This window comes from Danio rerio, chromosome 21, assembly GCF_049306965.1.
Source record: "Danio rerio strain Tuebingen ecotype United States chromosome 21, GRCz12tu, whole genome shotgun sequence".
NCBI lineage: Eukaryota > Metazoa > Chordata > Actinopteri > Cypriniformes > Danionidae > Danio > Danio rerio.
The window spans coordinates 32,586,458-32,611,899 of NC_133196.1; the positions used below are offsets into that span (position 1 = coordinate 32,586,458).

General features: G+C 39.5%; 1 protein-coding gene across 5 annotated transcripts; it reads right to left on the minus strand.

The window, feature by feature from the left end:
* Positions 1–1,376: 1,376 nt before the first annotated feature.
* LOC110437791 (probable E3 ubiquitin-protein ligase HECTD4) lies at positions 1,377–24,127 on the minus strand. Of its 5 annotated transcripts, XR_012397231.1 has the most exons (6): positions 24,044–24,127; positions 14,273–14,478; positions 12,928–13,107; positions 9,704–9,807; positions 5,947–6,633; positions 4,579–5,758 (listed from the first exon to the last, which is right to left on the minus strand). XR_012397231.1 is itself a non-coding variant. In XM_073936033.1 (5 exons), the coding sequence occupies exon 4, from the start codon at positions 6,548–6,550 to the stop codon at positions 5,966–5,968; it is 585 nt and encodes a 194-aa protein (XP_073792134.1). In that variant the 5' UTR covers positions 6,551–6,633; positions 9,704–9,807; positions 12,928–13,107; positions 14,273–14,348; the 3' UTR covers positions 4,382–5,758; positions 5,947–5,965. The 5 variants fall into 5 exon arrangements, 3 of the variants coding, with proteins under 3 accessions (XP_073792133.1, XP_073792134.1, XP_073792132.1); XM_073936033.1 differs by lacking the exon at positions 24,044–24,127 and having other exon boundaries at positions 4,382–5,758; positions 14,273–14,348; XR_012397232.1 differs by lacking the exon at positions 5,947–6,633 and having other exon boundaries at positions 4,636–4,712.
* Positions 24,128–25,442: the final 1,315 nt, after the last annotated feature.

The window sequence follows — 25,442 nt, forward strand, 5'->3', positions numbered from 1 at the left end:
AAATGCACACATAAGCACACGTAACGAACTGACAAGGAAACACAGAAAATGTCACCCATATATAGGCACGATAATGAGCCTCAGCTCACGAGCTAATCAAACTAGCTGAGTGCCGTCATAACCATAGACTGTAAAATATATGGACGTAGTATCCGTGATGTCACCCATAGGTTTCTGAAGAGTGCAAAAGAAGCCACAAGTAGGCGCGGCCAACCGTCGCCATTTTGGTCACGCGTCATCACACCCACGGCGGGATACCAAACAAGGGCAAAGAGGCGGAGAGTGAGCGGAGCTACAGACACCTGCTAGCATTTAGCTTGGACCTGGTTCAGACACACTTTACTTTGGGAGAAACGCTTAATACTTTATCACTTGTGACTCGTTTGTATTCTGACCACTTGTGCTTGGTTGTACACTATATCAATAAAGTGTTTAGACTTTTAAAAACACTGCTGTAATACATTGAGCCACTAAACATTGTTCTTATGACGTTTTTAAACAGGAGGAAAACGCGAATTACTTACAAACACTTCAGATATAGTCTGTGTTAGTTACTGTAAGACTATTGATAAAATCCAGCATAACACTGTATGACAACGCTTCAGATGACTGTTCTAGAGCCTACAGCTAATCAATCTGACAGATTCTTGAGTGCATTACAGCTCTAAATATAAATATAAATGATAAATGATCTTAAATAAAACAAATACATGTATAGAGATGGTATATAAGTATATAACTTTACTCACATGGGAAACGGAGGCCACGTGAATGGTTTGTGAGCACAATTAAGTGCCCTCAGCATGCCATGCCATCTAATAATTGTGGGAAACAAGTCCAAACGGCAGTTGACTGTGTAAAGCCACATAAAACAACACAGAAATACGATAATATGTCGAGTTCAGTCGCTAATCTGCAGAGGTGACGTGACGGCGACCAGTGAGACCTAACTGTCACTCAAGTGGCCACGCCCTTAATTATGCAAACTTAATATAACTTAATATAAAGGAAACGAATGAGTTATAAAAAAAATTCACCCCCCTCACAGTTGTCATGAAGGGTAATATTAGCTGTATTAACCAAAATCTTTTTTTGTACCAGGCAGTAAACACCTTTTTTTCTGCTGTAAAGTTGGCCATTCTAACAGTGGGCTCAATTGAAATTTGCTCTGTTTTGGAGCCAGGAGTGGCCAGGACTAGCGGAATTTCGGATGAATTGCAGTTTTAGTTACTTCCGTATTGGCTTCCTGAGGGAGAGCGGGAGGTTGCCGCTTGGTCATAACACATGACCAGAACAAATACACGTGGACAACAAAAACAAAACAAGCCCACATGATCAAACAGACATCCCGGAAGAGCGCACATACCTGCAACCATGATATAGATCCAAGTAAAGAAAACTGTGTATCAAATGTCCTTTGTGCCGACTGCCATTAGAATTTCATGAATAATTGAGTTTTTAATGTGGTTTATGTGATGATATTGAATGTATTTGTGTTGCCTGTTTTTCTGTGATATATGTGATGTGAGCGCTGATGTGGTGAAGCCAAAGATCATTTTAAAACCTGCAAACCTGTCAAAGAGTAGGTCATATACACAGGCCAGGATCGCCCGCCAAACACTGCGAATGTCCTGCTTGGCTCTGTCTAGAGTAAACTTGTGGAAAACTTCCAGCGTCAAAAACTTCTCTTCTGGCACTGTTGAGAAACATCGAGATAAAAGCAGATCATTCACACATTTGATCGAGCGCCTGCTCGAAGTTTTCGTAGGATGTGCGCACACCGACCCTATTTTCAATCACTTACTTTTAGACTCTTACTAAGGAATATACAACTAAATACAAAATCATTTGCCTATCTGTGAAATCATTTTTCAAAAACAACTCTTATACATAATTATTTAATAATTCTATGGAGACGGAGGATAATATTTTCTTAGCTATTTCTCTAGATAGTAGTATTCAGCTTAAAGCAACATTTAAAGGCTTAACTAGGTTAATTAGGTCAATTAGACAAGTCATTGTATAACGAACTTAAAATTCTGTAGCCAATCAAACAGCTAGCTAGCCGGCAGCTCCCACATGGTCGCCCACTGAAGCTAAGCAGGGCTGTGCTCGGTCAGTACCTGGATGGGAGACCACATAGAAAAGCTAGGTTGCTGCTGGAAGTAGTGTTAGTGAGAACAGTAGGGGGTGCTTAACCTGTGGTCTGCTTGGGTCCTAACGCCCCAGTATAGAGACGGGGTCTCTATACTGTTCAGATGTTAAAGAGCCCATATTATGGGTTTTTGAAAATTCCCCTCCATGTAGTGTGTAACACAGCTCTAAGTGAAGTGAAGTATCCAGCTAAGGCTTAAATCTGTAAGAATACAGTGTTTAAAACGGTTGATTCATCTATAAAAGAGTCGACTCATAGTGCTTCAAACAAGTCGCCTTGATACCGATTCATTAGGTGTTTCGCCATGACGTACGAATGAAACCAAGTTATTCACGTGCACGCGCAAACCCGGGAGATTTCAAACCTGAGGCCCCGCCCTCTGACGCAGAAACCCAGACACACACAAACACAAACACAAACATGCCGGTCGATTGAAGTCACACTGCAGATGGATATTATATTGAGTCTCTACCCAAAGATGAAACATCAGCATTATAACCAAGCAGTTGGAAACTACTGGAAACTTCTGCAAACTACATGCTACAAAGAATACTTCATCTGCATTTGTTAAAGGAAGGATCAGTAAAGAGTAACTTACTGATGGACGTCAGGATGGGTTTTCATTTCTCAAGTGTAAGTACGTGCGGTTAAAGTTGTTGCCTCGTTGACTCTAGCTTGCAAATGTATTTGTATTTGTGATTTGTTACTTGTAACCGCGTGTACTGTATCCAGTTAACTGGCTATATTCTCTTATCGCGTGCAAAGTCACGTTAAAAACGCGACGCGTGCTGCTTTGTTTATGGAGCTCCGTGGTAGAGTTCTGCATTCCCGCGGCTGCCCCCGCGCCAGATTTCTGCGGCGCGGGAATAAATTTCCAAATAAATCGCGGGAGCGGTCGGTAACGGGTTTAATTTAGGACGGGAGCGGGCTGTCTAGCAATATCACGGATATTGCTATGCGAATGAGAAAGAGAGAGTCTGCTTGGTGCTTGTGTGTGTGTGTTAGTGCGCACGCGCGCGTATGAGAGAGAGAGAGAGAGCGAGCGAGAGCGAGCTTTGTGTGCTTGGTGCTGTGTGTGTGTTTATACAGACATCTTGGCTATCTGGACTGTATAGCTGGGTAACTTTTGGTTGTGTTCTCCCCCGCTCTAGCGGGATCGGGCGCGGCGGGCAGAAAACGGAGCGGGTTCTCAGGCTAAAACCTGGCGGGTGCGGGCGGAAGCGTTGTCGTCCGAAGGTGTGTGTGTGTTTTTGTGTGTGTATGGCAGCTACACTATCGAGCGTGTATGAACTGTGATTACTTTTTATATTGCTGATTAGCTATTGCCCATTTCACTCTCTGACTGAAGGCAGTCGACCAATCGCGACAGAGTGTCATTGGTCCAATCAGCGCAGATTAGCTTCGCGCTAAGGAGGGGTTTGGGAACAAATGAATCACTGGACGATTCATACGGGAGTCGCTGGGATATTTAGGTAAAAATAATTGCAGATTATAAGACCATAAAAGTGTTTTTTGACCTTGCATGCATATTAGACTGTTGTTGGAGACCCTTACAACCAAGATATGACCCTATTTCATGTATAATATGGGCTCTTTAAAATAAGGTCCTGATCCTCTGTGGTCGTTAAAAATCCCAGGGGATTTAAAAAAATGTTTGGGTTTCACCCTGACATCCTGGCTAAATTTGGCCTCCTAACCATCCCCATATTATAATTGGCTTAATCTTAATATTAATCTGTCTCCTCTCCCCCAATCAGCTGATGCGCAATATGGCAGCCGTAAAATGCTATATAAATGAAAGGAAATAAAATATATATTTATTATAGGGGGGCTAATATTATTGACCTATTTCCCAGTTAAACTAAGACAAATAAGATTTTATCAAGAGTGTTTTAAGCTATTTCCTAATCACTCATATATTGCCTGATTACAGTGGTATACAGTAACATGCTTTTATGACGAACTACCATATACTGTCAAGTCATTTCCACTTAACATGTCGGAAATCAATGCATGTGCACCTGTGGGGGGTAGTAGTACCAAATTTTTTGGTAGTAGTTTGGTAATACATGCTTCAGTAAACCAAATTTAAGAATGTATTTAAATAACATCTAATTTATTAATAAAATGCATACGTTTTCAGTGTTTTGAGGGATATTTAGTGACTTTTAGAGGTTACTGTAGGTCAAACTATACAAATTATGTGTCCATTTTTTTTTTTTTTTTGGGCTACATGCAGATATAGACACCTACAGTATTTTACAAGAAATGTGTGTTGTGAAAACTTTAGATGGTATTGGTCCTCAAGAGCTGCTATTTTCAGACTGTTGAATGATATTTTCCTAGCATTGATTGGCACAATTATGCATTTACAATGCTATAAACCGCTCAAATCTATATTTACATTATACTTTTTTATTATTAATATTAAGGACATAGATCAGAGAAAGCATTTTCTTACTATTAACGTGCTGACCCACCTCTCATACATCTTGTTTTAAAGTCCTTCAGAGGGGATCAAGCAATATTGGAGGGGGTCAAACCCTCCCCAAACCCCCTGTAATTTGCACATTGGTTATATTAACACACTAATGTCACACAACTGTTTAAACCACTTGTAAAAGTAATTTAGCATAATAGGCCCCCTTTTAAGACCTTATCACTTCAGGCCAATAGGTGGCAACAAGTCAATATCTACATCATACAATATACTTAAAATCATTTTTACTGAAACATGCATGTTTAACCACATTTCTTAAACAAATCACATATTTTAAGCCAGCGTTTAAGGGACAGTTTACACAGAAATGAAAATTTACTCATCATTCACTCACACACAAGTGGTCTCAAACCTTGAATTTCTTTCTTCTGTTGAACACAAAAGAAGATATTTTGAAGAATGTTGTAAAAGAAAAACAGCCAAACTTTATTTTGATGGTCAGTTTGTTGAATTTAAGTTACATTGCATCTACAGTACATGCCAACTAATTTTCATTAGACTGTTGGGTTGGGGTTAGGGTAAGTTGACATGCACTTGAAAAGTTTCTTATAGTCAGTTAAATGTCTGTTGAAGGAGCAGAATCAGCAGATATTAAGCAGACAGTCTACTAATACTCAAAATAAAGATGATCTAACCAACAATATAAAGTGGTACAGAAAAAACCCACAATAGTAGGAATGAAAAATACTATGGAAGTCAACAGCTGCTTTTTTCCAACGTTCTTCCGAATATCTTCCTGTACAGACATTATTAGAACCCACTGTACATTATATATGAAATAATGATTTGCAATTCTACATTTGATTGTTCTTTGATGCAGTCCTTCTCATACGGTCTGTAAATTATTGTCTAACACATCAATAGATGTGAAAAAAATTCTATCGTTTACTTCTGTGTCTGGAACAAAGTGCTATTATGCTTCTCTTGGATGGATATAAATTGCAAGGCTGAGCTTTAATGCTGAATGAGACACACACAAGACAGTTTATTCAATTCACATATATTGCAAGTGTTTGGCCTGCTGGGGAAATCAAGGTCTTTCTGGAGCAGTGATTGGTCACTCTGGGGATGATGAGTGGAGATCGTGAGGCAGGCCTTCTCGTCTGGAAGAGAACAGAGTCAAGAAAATCAGTGTCGATGTCTAAATGAAGCTGAATTTGAGTATGAATTAACATGACCTCTGACCCACAGAGAATTCTATATATACATATGTGTGTGTGACAAACAGCATGTTCCAGAAGTGTTACTAAGCTCAGTCAGATGTCATGTCACTTAAATGAGATGAAATTACCTTTTAGAATGTGTCCACACTAGCTCCTGCTCCTGAAGTAGGCATAAGCAGCACAAACACCTATGCCGACTCCGACCCAGGCTGCTGGACTGCTCACCGCAGCTTTCATAGCACTTTTCACATTGTTGGAGATCCTTCTTCCCCATGAAGACTCGCTGTTCGCTCTCTCCTTTGTTTCACCAGCGGCCTCTCTCTCTGTTTCTCCACTGGTCTTTCTCTCCTCTGTATCTCCAGCGGCCTCTCTCTCTATTTCTTCACTGGTCTTTCTCTCCTCTGTATCTCCAGCGGCCTCTCTCTCTGTTTCTTCACTGGTCTTTCTCTCCTCTGTTTCTCCAGCTGTCTCTCTCTCCTCTGTTTGTCTTGGAGAGCTGCTGTCATTATCTGAGAGGACCTCAATTGTCTTGTCTGGGCCCCACATGATGATCAGAGGTTTATTCAGTAAATCAGTGAAGTTCAGAGCTTTTTGTGCTCGCACTGCATCACGTCGATGATGGAAAGTCACAAAGGCATAAGCAGGAGAGATGATGTTGTTTCTGCACACTTGCACAGTCGAGATGGACCCCAATGCACCAAACTTTTCAATAAGCTGTTGTTCGGTGACCATTGGGTGCAGATTGCTCACGAGCAGTGTCTTCAGCTCAATAAAGCGGCTCGTGGGGACCACAGGATCTGGTTGCTGGTCCCGTCCTGAATGCTCAAAAGTCACATAAATGTGTCTGCAATTAGTGTCTTCATCAAAAGAAAAATCCAAAGAGTGGATTTGGCTGAACTGTTTCATTGACTCAATCAGTTCTTGTTCGTCCACATCTGGGTCCAAAGTCAGAACAACCGATGACCACTCGTGATGAGGGTTGTCTGAAGACTGATTATAGTGAGTATCCATAGCGAACGAGTTCTTCACAATCACAGATTTGTCAATTCGTACAGTAACTGTGTGATTTACCAAGTCACCGTCCTGAATGCTGGCAAACTGAGATGAGCTGTTTTAACATAGAACTACTATAGAACACATTCTATGACTGTCGTTGCTAAGCAACCATCAGCTGGGAGCGCGTGTGTGCGCACACAAACAGGATTCTAAATTGTTTATAAATGAATCTTAATCTGTTGACTATTAGATAAACTATTTATTATTATTGTTTTATCCTACAGATGATTGTTAATGTGCTGTTAATTATTATTTATTAGAAAAACCACCACTACTATGTCAATTGTTTTTATATGTCCTATTTAATGTAAACATCACAAATGCTTTGGAGATACATATGGAACATTTGTCAAGCCAATAAAATAATCTGAAAACATTGACTTTCTCTGTGTGTGTGTTGGTATTTTTAAAGGTTTAACATATACATCTATTGAAAAATAGTTTGTGTTGGTTTACAGAAGCTTTTAGCAGAAACCTTTGTCTCCTCAGCTGCTTCAGTTTATTTAATGAAGGATTGAGTGCGGAACAGTTTCTTATCTGAAGATATTCGGTCACAGAACTAAACCTACCTGCAAGAGTGATTTATATTTGATTGAATAGAGTTGATAAAATAAAAATATTCACGGGTGTAAAATTCCTAAATTCACCTCTCACACCATATCCCTTATTAATCTTCTGTATATACTTAGAAATAATGTATGTATGTATGTGTATACAGTTGATGTCAGAATTATTAATCCCCCTGTTTATTGTTTTTACCAATTTCTGTTTATTGGAGAGAAAATTATTTCAACACATTTCTAATCATAACAGATTTAATAACTCATTTCTAATAACTGATTTATTTTATCTTTGCCATGATGACAGTAAATAATATTTGACTAGATATTCTTCAAGACACTTCTATACAGCTTAAAGTGACATTTAAAGGCTTAACTAGGTTAATTAGGTTAACTAGGCAGGTTAGGGTAATTAGGCAAGTTATTGTATAACGATGATTTGTACTGTAGACTATCAAATAAAATATTGCTTAAAGGGGCTAATAATATTGACCTTAAAATGGTGAATAAAAAATTAAAAGCTGCTTTTATTCTAGCTGAAATAAAACAAATAAGACTTTATCCAGAAGAAAAAATATTATCAGGCATACTGTGAAAATGTCCTTGCTCTGTTAAACATCGTTTGGGAAATACTTAAAAAAAAATTTATAAATAAATCAAAGGGGGGCTATATATACAGCTGAAGTATAAGCATAAGCAAAATAATTTATTTATTTATTTATATTTATATAATTATTAATTATTATTATAATTAACTTAAATACATTTACATATCTATACATAATAATTTTTATTATGTACTTAATTATTATTTGATGAATTTAGGCTCGAAATACACTTAATCACCTGCAAAACCACAGTTCAACCTTTAGATGTCAGTTGTTATGTGCCCAGTTATGTGTAACAACATTCATGTCTAATTTTTAGTCATATTTACGTTTTTATTAGCCTTTGCAGTGGAGTGTATATTTAGATATTGAGAGACTTCCTGAACATTATTATTGGACACATACAGTTGAAGTCAGAATCATAAGCCCTCTTTTATTTATTGTTTTCTTTTTTAAATATTTCCTAAATGATGTTTAACAGAGCAAGGAAATTTTCACAGTATGTCTGATAATATTTGTTCTTCTGGAGAAAGTCTTATTTGTTTTTATTTTGGCTAGAATAAAAGCTTTTTTTTAGTTATTTCAGTTTTTTTATTGGTCTTTTGCATGACAATAAAAATTAAATATTGAGAGGTAAACAGTAATGTACTGTCCATTATTAATCCCACCCCCTAACCTCTCGTTCATTAACTCAACAAATAAATTAATACATAAATACCAAAAAAAGAAAATTAAATACATTAGAACATGACATCAGAGTAACTGGATACAGATGGGATAAATAATAATAATTAAAATAATAATAATGCATTTAAATAAATACAAAAAATGATAATAATAAAATTAATTAAAACTTTCTAATAAAATGGTTAATTTTACAGGTTGCCAGCACCAGGTGTAATAGGCAGGCCTTTCATGTAGTCAAGAAAGTAATCCCAAATCTTATAAAAGGAATCTATTGAGCCAGAGAGTGAGCAATGAGCATCTCAGCATTCCAAGTCTGATACAGTAAAAAATGTCCTGTATCCACTTGTCATGTGTAGGGGAAGAAGTGTGTTTCCATTTTAAAAGTATGGCACGTCTGGCTAGAATTGTGGTAAAGGCAAGAACCTTGCTGTCACGCACTGTCAAATCAGGTTCAAGAGATACACCAAAGAGGACTATCAAAGGATCAAGTGAAAAGCAGTTTTTAATTTTCTTAAACACCATTTTAAGATCAATATTATTAGCACTTTTAAGCTATATATTTTTTGATAGTCTACAGAACAAACCATCGTTATACAATAACTTGCCTAATTACCCAAACCTGCCTAGTTAACCTGCCTAGTTAAATATCTAGTCAAATATTATTTACTGTCATCATGGCAAAGATAAAATAAATCAATTATTAGAAATGAGTTATTAAAACTATTATATTTAGAAATGTGTTGAAGAAATCTGCTCTCTGTTAAACAGAAATTGGAGAAAGAATAGACAGGGGGGCTAATAATTCTGACTAAACAGAAGAAAGAAACTCAAACAGGTTTTAAACAAGTGGCGGATGAGGAATTTTCAGTATTTAACTGTCCCTTTAACATCTTTTACGTTTAGATGAGCATATATGAGGTTTGTGTTTATAATTTCCACATAAAATCAGAAATCAGAAAAGTAAAATTAATGACCTTCAAGATTTTTGGCAGGAGATTTCTCAGGGTCTTTTTCATCGGGTTTGGTCTTCTCTGGAGATTTTGGCTTGAGGACGGTTGTTTTCTCACTCAGTACAGTTCTGGAGAAACAACATTTATTATATGATCTACAGTACATGATAAAATCACACATAAACTGCTATTATATACAGCATTTCATAAGAAAAGTTGCATTTTTATATGATAAGGAATGCTAGTATGAACTTAAAGGCACAATATGTATGATTTTTCATTAAAATATGCAAAAACCACTCGGACAGTGTTATATATTTTGCTGTCTTATGTACATACATTATCCAAACTAATTTTTTTGTAGAATTTTGACATTAAGATAGATGTAATGTGTGCTGTGTGTTCATGCTAATGTCATCACACACATTTCTGCTTTGGTTTTCTAGAAAACAGGGAAACAGCAGCGAGGCTTTAATATGTTGTGTGTTTTATTCAACTGCACATAGCAGCATTATAACAGAAGCCTAAAGCAGGTCGCACACCAGAAGTGCCGCTCGGCGCCGCGACACGGAGCGCACATGACAGTTTAAAGTATCACACACCAGACACGCACATTAGAATGATATTTAACATGAAACTAATCAGATGGCGCTCTGTGGCGCGGCTGAAAAATGAACTGCGTCCTGAGCCGTGGCCGGGCGCCGCCGACAGCCGCCGACTTGCGGCGCTGATGTGTGTATCCTGATAGAAACCTATGCTTAGAATTCTAAAATGCATGGCGCTGCGTGGCGCTTCTGGTGTGCGACCTGCTTAACATGTATTTAGTGTGATAAAAAAGGGCTGCTTCTCCATGTGATCACAAGATAAAGAACCAGAAGCGTAGGACTATGGCATAATAAAAGCTCTGCTGCTTTCCTGTGCTGAATGGTTAATACTAATAGTGTTGAATAACTTTACTCATCAACATAAGTCCTGTAGAATAATGAAGACTACAACTCCCATGATTCCACACTCAGGGTGCTTTCACACCTGTGAACAGATTCATTTGTTGCTTCATTGTTGCTCTTTGTTCTTGGTGCGGTTCACTTTCACACTGCAAAGTTACTGAACGGACCAAAAGAGCTAAAACAAGTCATGTGTGAGTAAACTCTCCTCACATTGGTCAGTTTCACGGTTTATTTTGAAGAGTCCTGCTCTGCTGTCAGGGGGGCTGGGGGTTTGGTGGTGTTTGACAGGGTGCGCGCAACGTGTATGAAGACTAAAGAGCGAGGAGGGATTCGGTGTGGAGGGTTGAGAAGGGTGCACAACGTATTTGTGGACTGGGAGGGTCCACTGTGCATTTGCGGGAGACTTCCGGGAGACTTGGGATGTCTGGAATGACCTCCCCCCCTACTCATAATTCTGTCTTTATATAGCCGAGTATATGCCTATTACATATCCACTGTGATATAGCCGGGCTCGGATCGTATCGCTTTCTTACTACAATAGATCCGCTCCAGAGTTCATTAAATCGAGTCGAGACCACCTCATTCAGGCGATCTCAGACCGATTGTTTTGGCACGGATCCAAGCGCGACTGCTGGATTCACATATGCCAAACAAACCACGCTAACTGGGCAAACGAGACATGTTCCGAAACAAAAGTCTAGGTGTGAAAGCACCCGTCACACAGTCATCAGACTACACCTTTGTTTGTTGTGAATACATGCCCTCTAGTGGTAAAAACTACATACTGCACCTTTAAATATTTAATCGGTCACACTTAGCAATAAGATTTCATTAACCTCTTAATCCCCAGTGCTATTTTGGGATTTCCACATGGATTTTGCCTACCCAAATTTAAAAGCTTCCAAAATCCACACGCAGAGGTGTAAATGCAAAAATTTAGTATCATTTTAAAGAAAACCCTTTGAATTTTCATAAAGCACCATAGAAAGTGTTTAAAATAACTGTATATGATATCTGTGTTACACTGGAGCATTTTAAAGCCGTGATTCATCAGCGGATCACTCATATGTCAGCTTATATCCAAATCAGCTAATGGATGTGACTTTAAAACAGTGTTCCTGTATATGTGGTTACACTCAGTAAATAGCAGTGAGTTCAATAAACCGACGACCTTCACGACCAATTGCAGTCATTTCTGTTGAGCATGTGAACACAAAATCAGCGCTGTTTAAGAAAGCGCTCAATGGCGCTCAAATGTTAGCGTGAAATGGAGGTTTTTAAACAGCATCACAGGCTCATTCTGAAAACATAGTCCCGGGGACGATTCTGGAGACCGCGAATTATGTAGCCGGAGGTACGTATGGTATGGCTGCATTAAATTTTTTTTAAACGAACGCTAACTGTGGAAGGCTTTCCCACCGCAACCAGTTTGTCCAGTTAGCTCGTCGTGTACATCAACGAACTTGAGACGCCAGACGAGGACAAGGACGGCGGGATTCAAATCCAGGGAGGAGCGGTTCCAGAAATCAGGTAAGACAAAAACAGAATCCAAAAAATAAAATGAATGAGTGAATAACAGGGTAAGAATGTGGTAAAATCCAAAAACATGGTAAAAATCAGACGAGGGCTTTTCTTTTTCTGGACGGCTTTTGAAAATCATTGGTTGGGTTTAGGGAAGTGAGTGGGCGGTTCAATCGATAAAATTGGTTGGGTTTAAGGAAGAAGGAGGGTGGGTCGGTCGAAAGCGGCTTCCAGTGGGTTTACGCGTGGACAGCGGGCGCAAACGGCACTAGCGGGAGAACTTACTCGAGAAATTTGAGATCTAAAAAAGCGTACACAGCGGCCTCTTGTGGATTTTCGAACACCAAAAATGCATGAATAAGTACCTCCCGGGACGTATTTTGCGGTCTCCAAAAACGTCCATGGGACTACGCTTTCAGAATGAGCCTGGGTTGTTTTTAAAACTTCAGTATCGATTGGTACCGAATTCCAGTATCGTGACAACACTATAATAGCACATTTAAGACACTTCAAGACTTAAAAAAAAAAGGAAAACAAACTGTTGAAACAAACAAAACAGCAATGTGTTGAATGCAACATATAATGTCTAGGGTTTAGCTCCAACTTGCTTCAACACACCTGCCAGGAAGTTTCTAGAATGCTAGTTAGAGCGTGATTAACTTGTTTAGGTGTATCTAATTGGGGTCGGAGCTAAACTCTGCAGGACACCGGCCATCCAGGATTGAGTTTATACACCCCTGGTTGTATAAACTCAGAGCAAATTAAAGAAGCATATCTCACCTAGCAGCTCCACGACCTGAATGAGCACAGAAGTGGGCACCGTGTCCAGCTCATCCTCAGAGCGCTCTATGGTTTCTCCTACACTGTAGGTTAGCAGCTGTTCAGCGAAGGCCATCGCCAATGGAAACTCATGAAGCAACGAGTGCAACACCAGCACTGCTCCAGGAGGGGGAGACACGCCTGTGGACAGAAATATAGATATAAGCTAAAGTCAGCAGGAATGGTCTTAATGAATCTGATTGTTCACTTAGAGAATGCAAAATAATGCAGATCACTGTTAAAATAAAATAAATGTACAGTGGGGAAAATAAGTATTAAACACGCCATGTTTTACTATAAGAGCTGCTGACATAGAATTGAACCAGATTTTGATAAAAACCCAAACAATACAAACATAAACATAAAACAAAACCAAAAAATATGAGTTTTGTGTAATAACAATGAAATGACACGAGGAGAAAGTACTGAACTGTTGAAACGTATTTAATTCATTCATTTTCTTGTCGGCTTAGTCCATTTATTAATCCGGGGTCGCCACAGCGAAATGAACCGCCAACTTATTCAGCAAGTTTGCATTTGGAACATGCAAACTCCATACAGAAACGCCAACTGAGCCGAGGTTCGAACCAGCGACCTTCTTGCTGTGACTGCCTCGCCCAACGTATTTAATACTTTATATAAAAGGATTTTTTGGTGATCGCAGCTTAAAGACGCCTCTCACATGGAGACTGAAGCCTCATGCGTTGCTCAAGTGTGAGTTTCTCATAGACTTCAACAGAGATTCAAAATTTTAGTGCTTCTGTGGGTCTCGTCTATTAAATCTGAGCTTTATTTTGTGTTTTCTATTGAATTCAGTTCAGATGATTGGCTGGGCCATTCTACAGCTTGGTTTTCTTTCTCATTTCTCAAAGCATTTGAGAGTCTCCTTGGCTGTGTTTTGGATCACTGTCTTGCTGAAATGTCCACCCTGGTTTCATCTTTTTCCTCCTGCTAATTTAGATGTTAGACTGAAGCAGCTGATGTTCATTTACACTGAGGAAGGGCAGAGGGTTGCTAAAGAACTACTGAGAGATTTCAGCTGCTGTCTGGGCTTTCCAAGTCTTTCTACACCCCATTTCTTCATGTGTTCGATTATTTTTCCCTGCGTTATTTCATTTTATTGCACATCATTTAATGAATAAACAAACTGGTTTTATTTTCTTTGTATATATGGATTTCTTTAGTTCTTACCGACATGCAGTGAACATTTCAAGTCTCCAGCACCGTTAGAAATATGATTTCTGAGAAAAATGGTGACGTGTTCAATACTTCTTTCCCCCACTGTATGTAAGAGATTGTGACGTGCCCAATTTGTCGTGCACTTTGTCGGTGGGGATGATGATGCTAGGATACTGGTTGGCTGTGGGTGGAGAAGTGAGGCCGGTGTTGGACGGAGAGGCGTCCAGCGGGAAACACACGGCCCCCATCAGGTTCAGCTGGCCATTACGCTGCACTTTATGACTGAATCCATACACCATCACTCGAGTCCATGGAGCTTTGAACAGAGAGGAACTAAGAGAGAGAAAAAATTTAATTAGCATTATCAAATATTTGTACAGGTGGTTCATTCCGCTGTGGCGACCCCAGATTAATAAAGGGACTAAGCAGAAATGAATGAATAAATGAATATTTGAACACAAAATTTCCTTAACACTGAAACTACTGTATTGGTCATAGCGATCATTCTTACCTTTCTCATATTGAACATCACATTCATTCCTATAACTGTGCATTCACACCGAAGGTGGTGAAAACGTCAAAGGTCGCCGTTGCAGCATATCATATCATATCAGTTACATTACCACATAAAACATGCTTTCTAGCGTAAAGATGTTGCACACTTTTTATCAAATTCAATAAACAACGGAAGATCAAGTTGTATGTGGCAAGGTTATAATAGTTTTGGATTTTTCTTTAGTTTTAGTTTCTATTTCGTTTTGACTTTTTGTTTTCAAATTCAGTTAGTTTTTATTAGTTTTAGAGGCAGATTTCCTAGTTTTTATTAGTTTCTATATTTTAAAATGTCTTAGTTTTAGTTTAGTTTTTATTAGTTTCAGTATTAGTTTTAGGTTTTTTTTCTAAATGAGGATATTTGTTAGGTACAAGATTGAAAATCAACAGGATAAATATTGTATAATTAAAAACGCAGTCATACATTTTTTGAAACATGTATTCAGAGGACACATGAACACTATCATCTACCACAACCATCTACCCATCCTCAAATTCAAATACAACAGCCCACAAGAAAGCAGCCCTAAATACAATATGTGTGCAAGGCTGCTTGTGAGGTTAGACGTAGTGATGGGCAGGGCCGGATTAACCAATGGGCATTATGGGCACATACTCTCCATCACGAGGAAGACAAGTAGGAATAATGAATAATGAAGTGTGTGTGTATTACTGAGGACTCTGATTCCTAGAACTGGATTGGAGAGGTGTTATCCAAATCATATGCATTATAAGTTTGTAGAAGTTATACATTAAAAATACCCTTAAATATAAATTTTAGTGCTGCTTCAGTGAACTTGAACAAGTATATTAAAATCTATTAGCTTCCCTTATTTGTATTAAAAAAAAATTTAAAGTGTGCTTAAATGCTTTAAAAATAAGTTAAATCTCTGTAGACTACAAATATATGTACTGTATATCATCTATTTTAAAAAAATGTGGGCAATACATTATAGATTAATTTTATTTATTTAACAAATATTATATCAATATTATTTTTAATTAAACTATGGGGTGCGGTTATAGGGGGCCTACAAGACATTGTGCCCAGGGGCCTCTGATTTATTAATCCGGGCCTGGTGATGGGAAATTCAGATTTCTAACGCAGATGTTAGGACTCAACATTATGTAGTCGGCAATAGTAATTTCAGTCAGTTAAAACATCATCATGATTTGAAAAATGTCTTACAATAAAGTTTTACTAACTGTAAACCCAACTGAATCATGCTTCACTTATTTAAATTTCATTACGATTGTCTGTTATGAAATAAATTTAAGTTTTTTCTCCAGATCCTCTCATTTAAGCCCTCGGTTTACCCGCGCTGCAGTTGTTTTAAGTTCAGTTCAGTCATACAGCAGGCTGTACCGTTTGTGTTTGGTTCACTGAATCACGCATGCGCAGTATTATCGGTTCACCAACTCTCAATGTAACGTTACTGTTCTAATAACTGCTTGAGAGTATAGCTGCGTCCCAAATCGCATACTTATGCACTATTTTACGCCATTTTGTAGTATAAATAGTGTAAGCAGTGTGTTCACACTGAAAACTCTAAAAATAATAAGTGCACTTTAATTACCCGGATGATGCACTCATTCAGCCGCTAAAATTAAGTGTGTAATGATGGACACTTCACGCACTCAACGACCGCAGGTTTGCTTACGTAGCGGAAGGGGCGGAGCGATCGGACGCACATGTTGATTAACTTTATTTATTTTGGATGGTGAAAGCAAAATTCTCCTACGAGAGTGATTATAGCGCCTCCGGATGGTAAATGCGGCAATACTCACGGCAGGTATTACTTGATAATTCAGTTGTTTATTTCACTGATTTGGCAACAGTCAAACATCATCAGGGAAACGGTTTGAATTTCCGCTTAGTAAAAAAACATTAGTGTGCCATTTGGGACAACACTACATACATGTACTATCCTGTTGAGTGTGTAAGTGCATAAGTACATAGTGCATGAGTGCATAGTGTATAGTGTGCCATTTGGGATGCAGCTTATATATTGGATTATCTAAGAGTCAGAGGGGGTATTAGGCTAGTTATTACGTAAGAAGTGGGTGAATGCTTACTGGAGACGCGAATCGTTTAAAATGATTCAGTTCGATTTGGTGAACTTGTTCAACCGGTTCACTAAGAAGATTCGGTTACAAAGATTCGTTCGCGATTGCGCTACAGGAATACAACCCATTATTGGGCACAAATGTGTTAAAGTAATAATTTTAAGTCTCTGTATTTAATGCTATCACCGTGCTGCTGTCATGTCCACTTGTTTTTGTCGCGGGAGCAACAGAGAAGATGACTCGAGGAGAACCGGCTCGATCTGCCCAATGGCGGAAGGAGACTCTGAGGTCCGAAAGGGTCAAACACAAATACCTGCAGCGCGGATTATATTTACTTCTAAAATGCTTACAGTAAGATTATTTATTAAATACATTTACGAATACGAAAATGAAGAAGTTTTTTGCTATAATTCTAGTTAGTTTCAGTTAGTTATGTATGTACACAATACAGTTCGTTAGTTTTAGTTTTTGTAAGTACACAATACAGTTTCAGTTAGTTTTAGTTTTTGTATGTGCACAATATGTGGGAAACCAGTTTATTATGTTAACCAATCATATTGTACCTGTTTGGTGTAACCCCACCCCGTGGGGGTCAAAGGGGTTAACCCGGAAAGTGAATGACAGAGTTTATAGGAAGTGCTTGGTACATGCGTGTCTGTTTAATAAAAAGTAATCTGTGAAACGAATGAAGAGTTTACTCTCATGACATGGTGTCAGAATCGTACGTTATACCCACGAGCAAGCTCGCCCAGTTTTGGAACTGACAATGTCCAAGTTCAACCCACCAGAAGCCTTTGATTTCGCGCAGCCTGCAACCTGGCCCGCGTGGATCCAGCGGTTCTCCCGGTTCCGCATCGCGACGAAACTGAACAAGGAAGACGGTGAAGTACAAGTTAACTCTCTGTTGTATGCAATGGGCAGGGATGCCGAAACGATATTCGGATCGTTCACGTTTGCCGAAGCTTCAGACGCAAACAATTACGAGACTGTAGTCGGCAAATTTGATGAACATTTTGTGCCCAGGAGGAATGTTATTCATGAGAGAGCCTGTTTTCATCAGCGCACACAGAGATCAGGAGAGACTGTTGAAGCTTTTGTCAGGTGTCTTTATGAACTGGCTGAATACTGCGAGTTTGGCGCGAGCAAAGTTGAACAAATACGGGACAGAGTTGTCATAGGGATTGCAGATCGTGACGTTTCTCAGAAGTTACAAATGGAACCCGAACTAACGTTGGATAAAGCGGTCCAGATCGCCCGGCAGTCGGAGCTTATTAAGACGCAAAATGCGAGCGGTGGAACAGCCGCTGATGTGAGCGCCGTACAGCACGGACATTACAAAAGTTCAAAGCGTTTTTCGGGGCCACCGAAAAAGGAAAAAGGTGGAGAGAGAAAACAGATTGTGGACTGCACACGCTGTAATCACACACACAATGAGAATAATTGCCCTGCACGAAACAAGAGGTGTAGAAGATGCAATAAGCTGGGACATTTTGCAATTGCATGTAAAACTAAAAATGTCAACGAGCTTGTAGTGTGTGATAGTGAAACTGGCGATTCATTTTTCCTGGGCTCTGTAATGAATGAGTCAGCTGCAGAAGACAGGTGGTGTGTTACTTTGCCTATTCAAGGCAGGTCGGTCCAATTCAAAATTGATACCGGAGCCGACATCAGCATCATGTCACGCTCAGTGTTTGAAAGCTTACAAGAGCGCCCCCTGCTGGTTAAAACAAGTATAAATGCGAGAAGCCCAGGAGGAAAAGTGAATTGCATGGGGAAATTTCTAGCAAACACTGAAAGAAAAGGGAAAAATTTTGAATTTTGGGTTTTTGTAATTGATGGGCCATTTGCCAACAATTTGCTTAGTCGTAGCACTGCCTGTGAGATGGATCTAGTACAGAGAGTGGATGAAATTGCAGACCACAGTGATGTCTATGGAGACATTGGCTTGCTTAATTGTGAACCTGTAAAAATTGAGCTAAAGTCAGATGCTACTCCCTATAGTCTGTCCACCCCTCGAAGAATTCCCTTTCCCCTATTGCCTAAAGTGGAAAAAGAGCTCGAACGTATGCAGTCCTTGGGTATAATTTCCGAAGTGACTGAACCGACCGAATGGTGTGCCCCAATGGTGCCCGTAGTGAAAAAGAATGGTTCAGTTAGGATTTGTGTAGACCTGAAACGGCTCAATCAGGCTGTAAAGCGTGAGCGTTACATTCTCCCAACGTTGGAGGATATAGCCCCCAAGCTCTCAGGTGCGTGTGTCTTTTCCACACTAGACGCATCCTCAGGGTTTTGGCAAATTCCTTTAGACCCAAACTGCGTAAATTTGACTACATTCATAACCCCAGTAGGGCGGTTTTGTTTTAATAGATTGCCGTTTGGGGTCACTTCGGCCCCTGAGATTTTCCAAAGGGAAATGAGCAAACTCCTAATTGGACACAAAGGCACGGTAGTTGTCATGGATGACATACTAGTCTGGGGTAAAGATCAAAATGAGCATGACGAGAATCTTGGGGCTGTTTTGAAAACTATCAGAGAGTCAGGTCTGAAATTAAATCGTGATAAATGTCACTTCAACAAACCTGAGCTACGGTATTTTGGGCACACCATCAGTCAGAACGGTATCAAGCCGGACGCAACCATGGTAACAGCAATTACTGAGATGCCTAGTCCCACTAATGTGACTGAGCTAAGGCAAATTTTAGGAATGATCAATTATTTAGGCAAATTTGTGCCAGGGCTTTCAACAGTGCTGCAACCAGTTACAGCTCTGCTGAAGAAAGATGCAGTCTGGATTTGGTCCGAGGTCCAGGAGCAGGCTCTGAGTAAGGTAAAATCCATGTTGGCCACAGCTCCTACTCTGGCATATTATGACCCTGAAAAACCCACAATGGTTAGTGCTGATGCGAGCAGTTTTGGGTTGGGAGCTGCTCTGCTTCAAGTTCATGGTAATGTGACGCGAGCAGTCGCATTCTGCTCGAGATCTTTGACTGAAGCAGAGCGCAGGTACTCACAAATTGAAAAGGAGTGCTTGGCGGGAGTGTGGGCCTGCGAGCGTTTTGCTCGTTACCTTCAAGGATTGGAAGAATTTTGCCCGCAGACAGATCATAAACCGCTAGTTCCACTAATAAATTCGTATGATATTGATCGTGCTCCGTTAATATGTCAGCGTTTGCTAATGCGATTAATGCGCTTCAATGCAAAGGCAGTCCATGTTCCAGGTAAATGTTTGGTGGTGGCGGACACGCTTTCTCAGAAACCTTTGAGTGGGCACTTCCACTCAGAGATGGAAGATGAGGTGAAGGCATATGTTGAAGCAGTTGTTGCATCTAAAGAGGTGTCACAATCCAAGCTCGATTCCATTAGGAAGGCTACAGAGTTAGATGCAGATCTCCAGGCAGTGATAGGTTTTCTCAGCATGGGTTGGCCAAAGCACATACCCTTCCCCTTGAGTCATTATCATACAGCCAGGGCTTCATTGTCTTTTGTCAATGGGTTAGTCTTGTATGAGGACAGAATTGTCGTTCCTGTGTTGATGAGGGAGGAAGTGTTAAGCCGAATTCATGAAGGACATCAGGGGCTCGCAAAGTGTCGCCAGAGGACAAAGATGTCAGTTTGGTGGCCAGGACTTGGCAATGACATCAACAGGATTGTTTCAGGGTGCACATTTTGTAGGACTCATAAACCTACACAAAGAAAAGAACCCCTGATCACTACACCCCTGCCTACTGGTCCCTGGTGTAAGATTGCTGCAGATTTATGCGAGTTGAATGGGAAAACTTACTTAGTAGTTGTAGACTACCACTCACGTGACATTGAAATAGCTCACCTGCAAACACTATCCAGCTTTAATGTTATCAGCAGACTGAAGTGCATGTTTGTGAGATGGGGTATTCCCAGGGAGCTTGTATCTGACAATGGCCCACAGTTTGCCTCAGCTGAATTTAGACAGTTTTGTACAGACTATGATTTCCATCATACAACTTCAAGTCCTCATTTTCCCCAAGCCAACGGGGCTGCAGAGAGAGCAGTTCAAACTGCAAAACGGATTCTCTGCCAACCTGATCCTCACCTGGCATTGATGTGTTACCGTGCGACTCCGGTCGTTGCAACTGGACTTAGCCCTGCACAATTAATGACTGGACGGCAGATTAGAACCAAACTGCCAATGCTTGAGGAAAAATATCAACCTCAACCCAATGATCTTAAAGCAGTGGAGAAGAAAGATAAAGCTGCAAAGGAGTCTTACAAGTTCTATTATGACCGGAGACACTCTGCTCGCACACTGCCCGAGTTACATCCTGGAGAGAAGGTTCTTCTTAAGCTGGACAGCGAAAAGCACTGGAAAACACCAGCGATTGTGCTAAACAAAACATCAGAACCAAGATCGTACTTGGTGCAAACTCAAAAAGGAGCTGTCCTGCGTAGAAACAGGAAGCATTTGCAAGCAATGCCATCGCAACCAGATGCTACAATCCAAGCAGAATTGCAGGAAGAAAAAGAACCAGCTCTGTCTGGGACTGAACATTCAAATACTCACACAGTTGACCCAGCAACACCTTTACTGGACACTAAACCACCAGTTACGACTTCCAGTGGAAGGGTGGTGAAAACGCCCAAACGTTACTTAGACTACTTGGACTGTTTCAGGTTATAGAAAGGAATTAAGATTTGAGTTAATAAAAAAAAAACAAAAAAAAAAAAACAATATCATTGCTTGATGTTGCACTTTAATTTGGGTATGCTGTTAAACATAAACCAATGTTTAGGGTTTGTGTTAAAAGTGGAAAACATGATCTTCTTTTCTAAAGAGGGAAGATGTGGGAAACCAGTTTATTATGTTAACCAATCATATTGTACCTGTTTGGTGTAACCCCACCCCGTGGGGGTCAAAGGGGTTAACCCGGAAAGTGAATGACAGAGTTTATAGGAAAAGCGTGGTACATGCGTGTCTGTTTAATAAAAAGTAATCTGTGAAACGAATGAAGAGATTACTCTCATGACACAATACAGTTTCAGTTAGTTCTCGTTTTTATTTTTATTCCAGTTAACGACAATTATTTAACATTTTAGTTTTCGTTTTTTCGTTAGTTTTCATTAACTATAATAACCTTGGTATGTGGTGTGGCTTTGCTTCACTTAATTTTTAAACGTGTCCATATGTCTGAAATATCCTGAAGCAGCAATACTGTTCTGTCTTTTCGCATGAGATTCTCGCTTTTTTAAAGAAAAATAAATATATATATATCATCGATGCACATCAGAAACTCGCCAGTAACTTTTTTAATGTATGTACCTGTAAGAAAAACATTGGAAATAATTGGAAATCTGGCGTAATAATCAAACCCTTGGGAACAAGTGTTGTCGGAACCAAAGTTCACAGAATGTTTTCTGGACTCTTCTCAATCGGTGAATTTCTACATTCTGATTGCTTGCTGCCGAACCGCGTCATTGCTCATTACCATAAAGTTGACTTGATTTCAACGCTCCAACCCTCACAGTAATGCAAAAACAGTAATTACACAGCGTATAATTCATATTATTTATCAAACTGCCCATTGATGGTATAATATTAATGTTGTAGCGAAATTAACTCAGTTTATGAATATTAATAATCAACAATAACGGGTTTTTATAAAATATTTATATTCCGCCTCACCCTTCTGTCAATTTGGTTATATATATATATATATTCATGATTCTGCCCCCTCGTCTAAGCGGACTCTCAGATTATGAATATTTAGTATCAATAATAGCAAATTATTATTGATCATTCATATTCTGAATTAACGTATTGTTAATATAACCAGACCTCGCCCGCTTGCTCAAGTGGACTCTGTAATGATCTATTTATTTAGAAAGGGAATTATTACTACTCCTTGTAGATCAATCATTTATAAGTTTTGATTAACTTAATACAGCTTGTAGCAAGGAATCAATCGTTTCAGTGACTTTTTCTGTGAGGCAAACAATACAATCCAACGTGATTATAAGGATATTTATTGACTAGTCTGACATATAACAAACAAACGCACAAACATAGAACAAACGTATACTGAAGATATATAGGCTATATATGGATCTATAGAACATATAAAAAACAAAAAGAAACAGAAAAGCGAGGAATTAGAGAGTTTAGGTAAAAGAATGGCAAATCTACCTCAGTTCCACACAACTATTCAGGACCACCAAGATTACAAAAAACACATTTTTGATGAGGGGCACAGGCTTAACGCATGACCAAATACCTGGAGTTTTAGGATTTTTTGTGAGTTTCTTACGATGCACTCGGGTACGGAGTCCTTTGATGTCCTTTCTTGATGCGTGGAGTTTGCAATGCAGGTCGGAGGATACATGATCGCAACTTTAAACTGAGTTTTACTTTGCTGAAAAAATAAGAAAACGTGGGCTCGGACGAGCCATGCAGTTACAGAAATGCGGTTTGCCCCCTCAAATGGGGGGCGCACCTTTTGAAAAGCTTCTTTTGGATCTTCTACGCAGAGTTGCGCGCGCAGCTGGGTTTTAAACTGTGGTGGCATGTCAACTACTGACTGACCAATGGTCTCCTGGCAAAGTTTGAGCGGGAGATTTTCTTTGTCTCTGGACCGCTAATATGCAAAATAAGGATCCGCCCGAAAGCATGTAAAGAGACATTAACTCAGAGCATTAAATCATTTAAGCTGTATAGATTATGATCACGCGCTACGCATCATGTGTTGTAAAATGGCAGGAGAAACCTAACGGTATTAAACACGACAGTTTTAAGAAATACATCAACATGATTCACAAATTCTTAGCTGGTATAGTGTCTTAAAAAGGGCACGAGAGAGAGATTCACATGATAGAAAAGTCCGAAATGAAATACAAAGTTTACAAACACATAACATTTACTTATGGGCTGATTCAGGATTTCTGAGTCCATTTCAGCGTCGGGAGCCTTGTGTGTGTGTCCTTGTGTGTCTGTGTGTCTCGGGAGGAAGGGGGGACAGGAATGTCTTTTGAAGTTTGGGCAACCATCTCTGGCTTACCTCTAGATAAGTGAGGTGTCACACAGGCACAGGCTTTGTGGCACCAAGAGTCATAAACCCACACAGAGAAGACTTAGACCCCTTCATAAAATCAATATGTCATTTTATCTACGGACTGTATGTTACATTGTCTACCCTTACCCCAACCTCCCAGTAATGCAAAAACTGTAATTATTGTTGTACAGTGTCATAAAAATGACGCTATATAAATGTGGGAATCCACAGCTGTATCCCTTACTGTGCTCTTAACTCACTCTTTGCGGCAGCTGAGTTGACTCTCTTTGCAGGAGACGAGCCGGAAAAGTTGACGTCCATGCTGACCTTTGACTCGGTGATGGGAATCTCCTCCAGCGTAAACTGCTCAGGCGCACTCTGGAGTACAGAGAAGATGTATTCAGCAAAAAAACATGTTAAGCATATTTTCACCAAATACACAAACATGTACATACTTTAGTATACAGGCTGTACTAATGAGCCCACAGTGTGCCAAGAAAATATCCCCCACACCATTTCACCAACACCAGCAGCCTCAACTGCTGATACAAAGCAGGATGGATCAATGTTTTATTGATGTTGATGCTAAATTCTGACCCGACCCATACCTGTCAACCCTCCCGTTCTTTCCAGGATTCTCCCGTATTTTACTGTTCTATCCTGCTATTTTCCCGTAAAGGTATTTCCCCGTATTTTTCCCGTGTTTTCAGTCTTTCTCTGAACAGCGAGCCTCCCTGTACGCAACCCATACAGCTGAACCACCAGGGGTCGCCCCTTGCTCTAAAACGTGTGTCTTCTGTGCTTTCGATAAATATTAAAAATGGCGCGATTCCATTTCCTTTTGATTACAGGTGCCGTGATGTCAGCTCACGTGCTCCATAATGATAAACAGATGCTGTTTCCCAAACGGATTCTGTACACGCGATTTGAATCGGAGAGAAAGTTTTGCTTTTGGGTGCGTGTTTAAACAGACATACACACATAATTAATAATAATAACATATAAAGATGTCGATCTTGGTGTTTTTTTTCCCCCAAACACAACTAGTTTTGTCTTAAATGAGCATAAACAGTTAGGAAAGCAGTCAATGTTTTCATTATATTGTTAGATGTGTGCATTTTTGAAGTGACACCTCTTATTTAATGTAATGAAAAAATCTTAATAAGTGAGAGGTTCATTCGTTGCTCTTTAATCAGAATGTGTAAGTCATACAGTGGAGAAACGACTAATGAGATTGATTGATAGCTTGATTCTATTTCATTATAATAGCTATTAATTTTAATAAGCTGAACTGTTTGCTAATGTATTTGATGCTAATGTATATTTTTATTTTTATTTTGTTAAAAATAAATTTAAAACATATTACTGACCATTTAACTGTTTATTTACAATGAAACAGCTCCAAATGAACATATTTAGCAATTTGTGGATTTTTATAAGGGGGGCAGGAGGAGGGGGTGTCCCTTATTGTGGTGGGCATATCCCTTATTTTTAGAGCCCAATGTTGACAGGTATGACCCGACCATCCGAATGTGGCAGCAGAAATGGAGACTCATCAGACCAGGCAACGTTTCTCTAATCTTCTATTGTCCAGTTTTGGTGATCCTGTGTGAATTGTAGCCTCAGTTTCCTGTTCTTAGCTGACAGGAGTGGCACCCG

Excerpts from the sequence above, each read along its gene's own strand:
- LOC110437791 (XM_073936031.1), bottom strand. The coding sequence starts at position 14,444 with ATGGTGTATGGATTCAGTCATAAAGTGCAGCGTAATGGCCAGCTGAAC. Across the intron at positions 13,108-14,272 it reads CAAAGTGCACGACAAATTGG|GCGTGTCTCCCCCTCCTGGA; the intron begins GCACGTCACAAT and ends TTCTGTCCACAG. Across the intron at positions 6,634-12,927 it reads TCAGGTCGTGGAGCTGCTAG|GACGGGACCAGCAACCAGAT; the intron begins GTGAGATATGCT and ends TTGAGCATTCAG.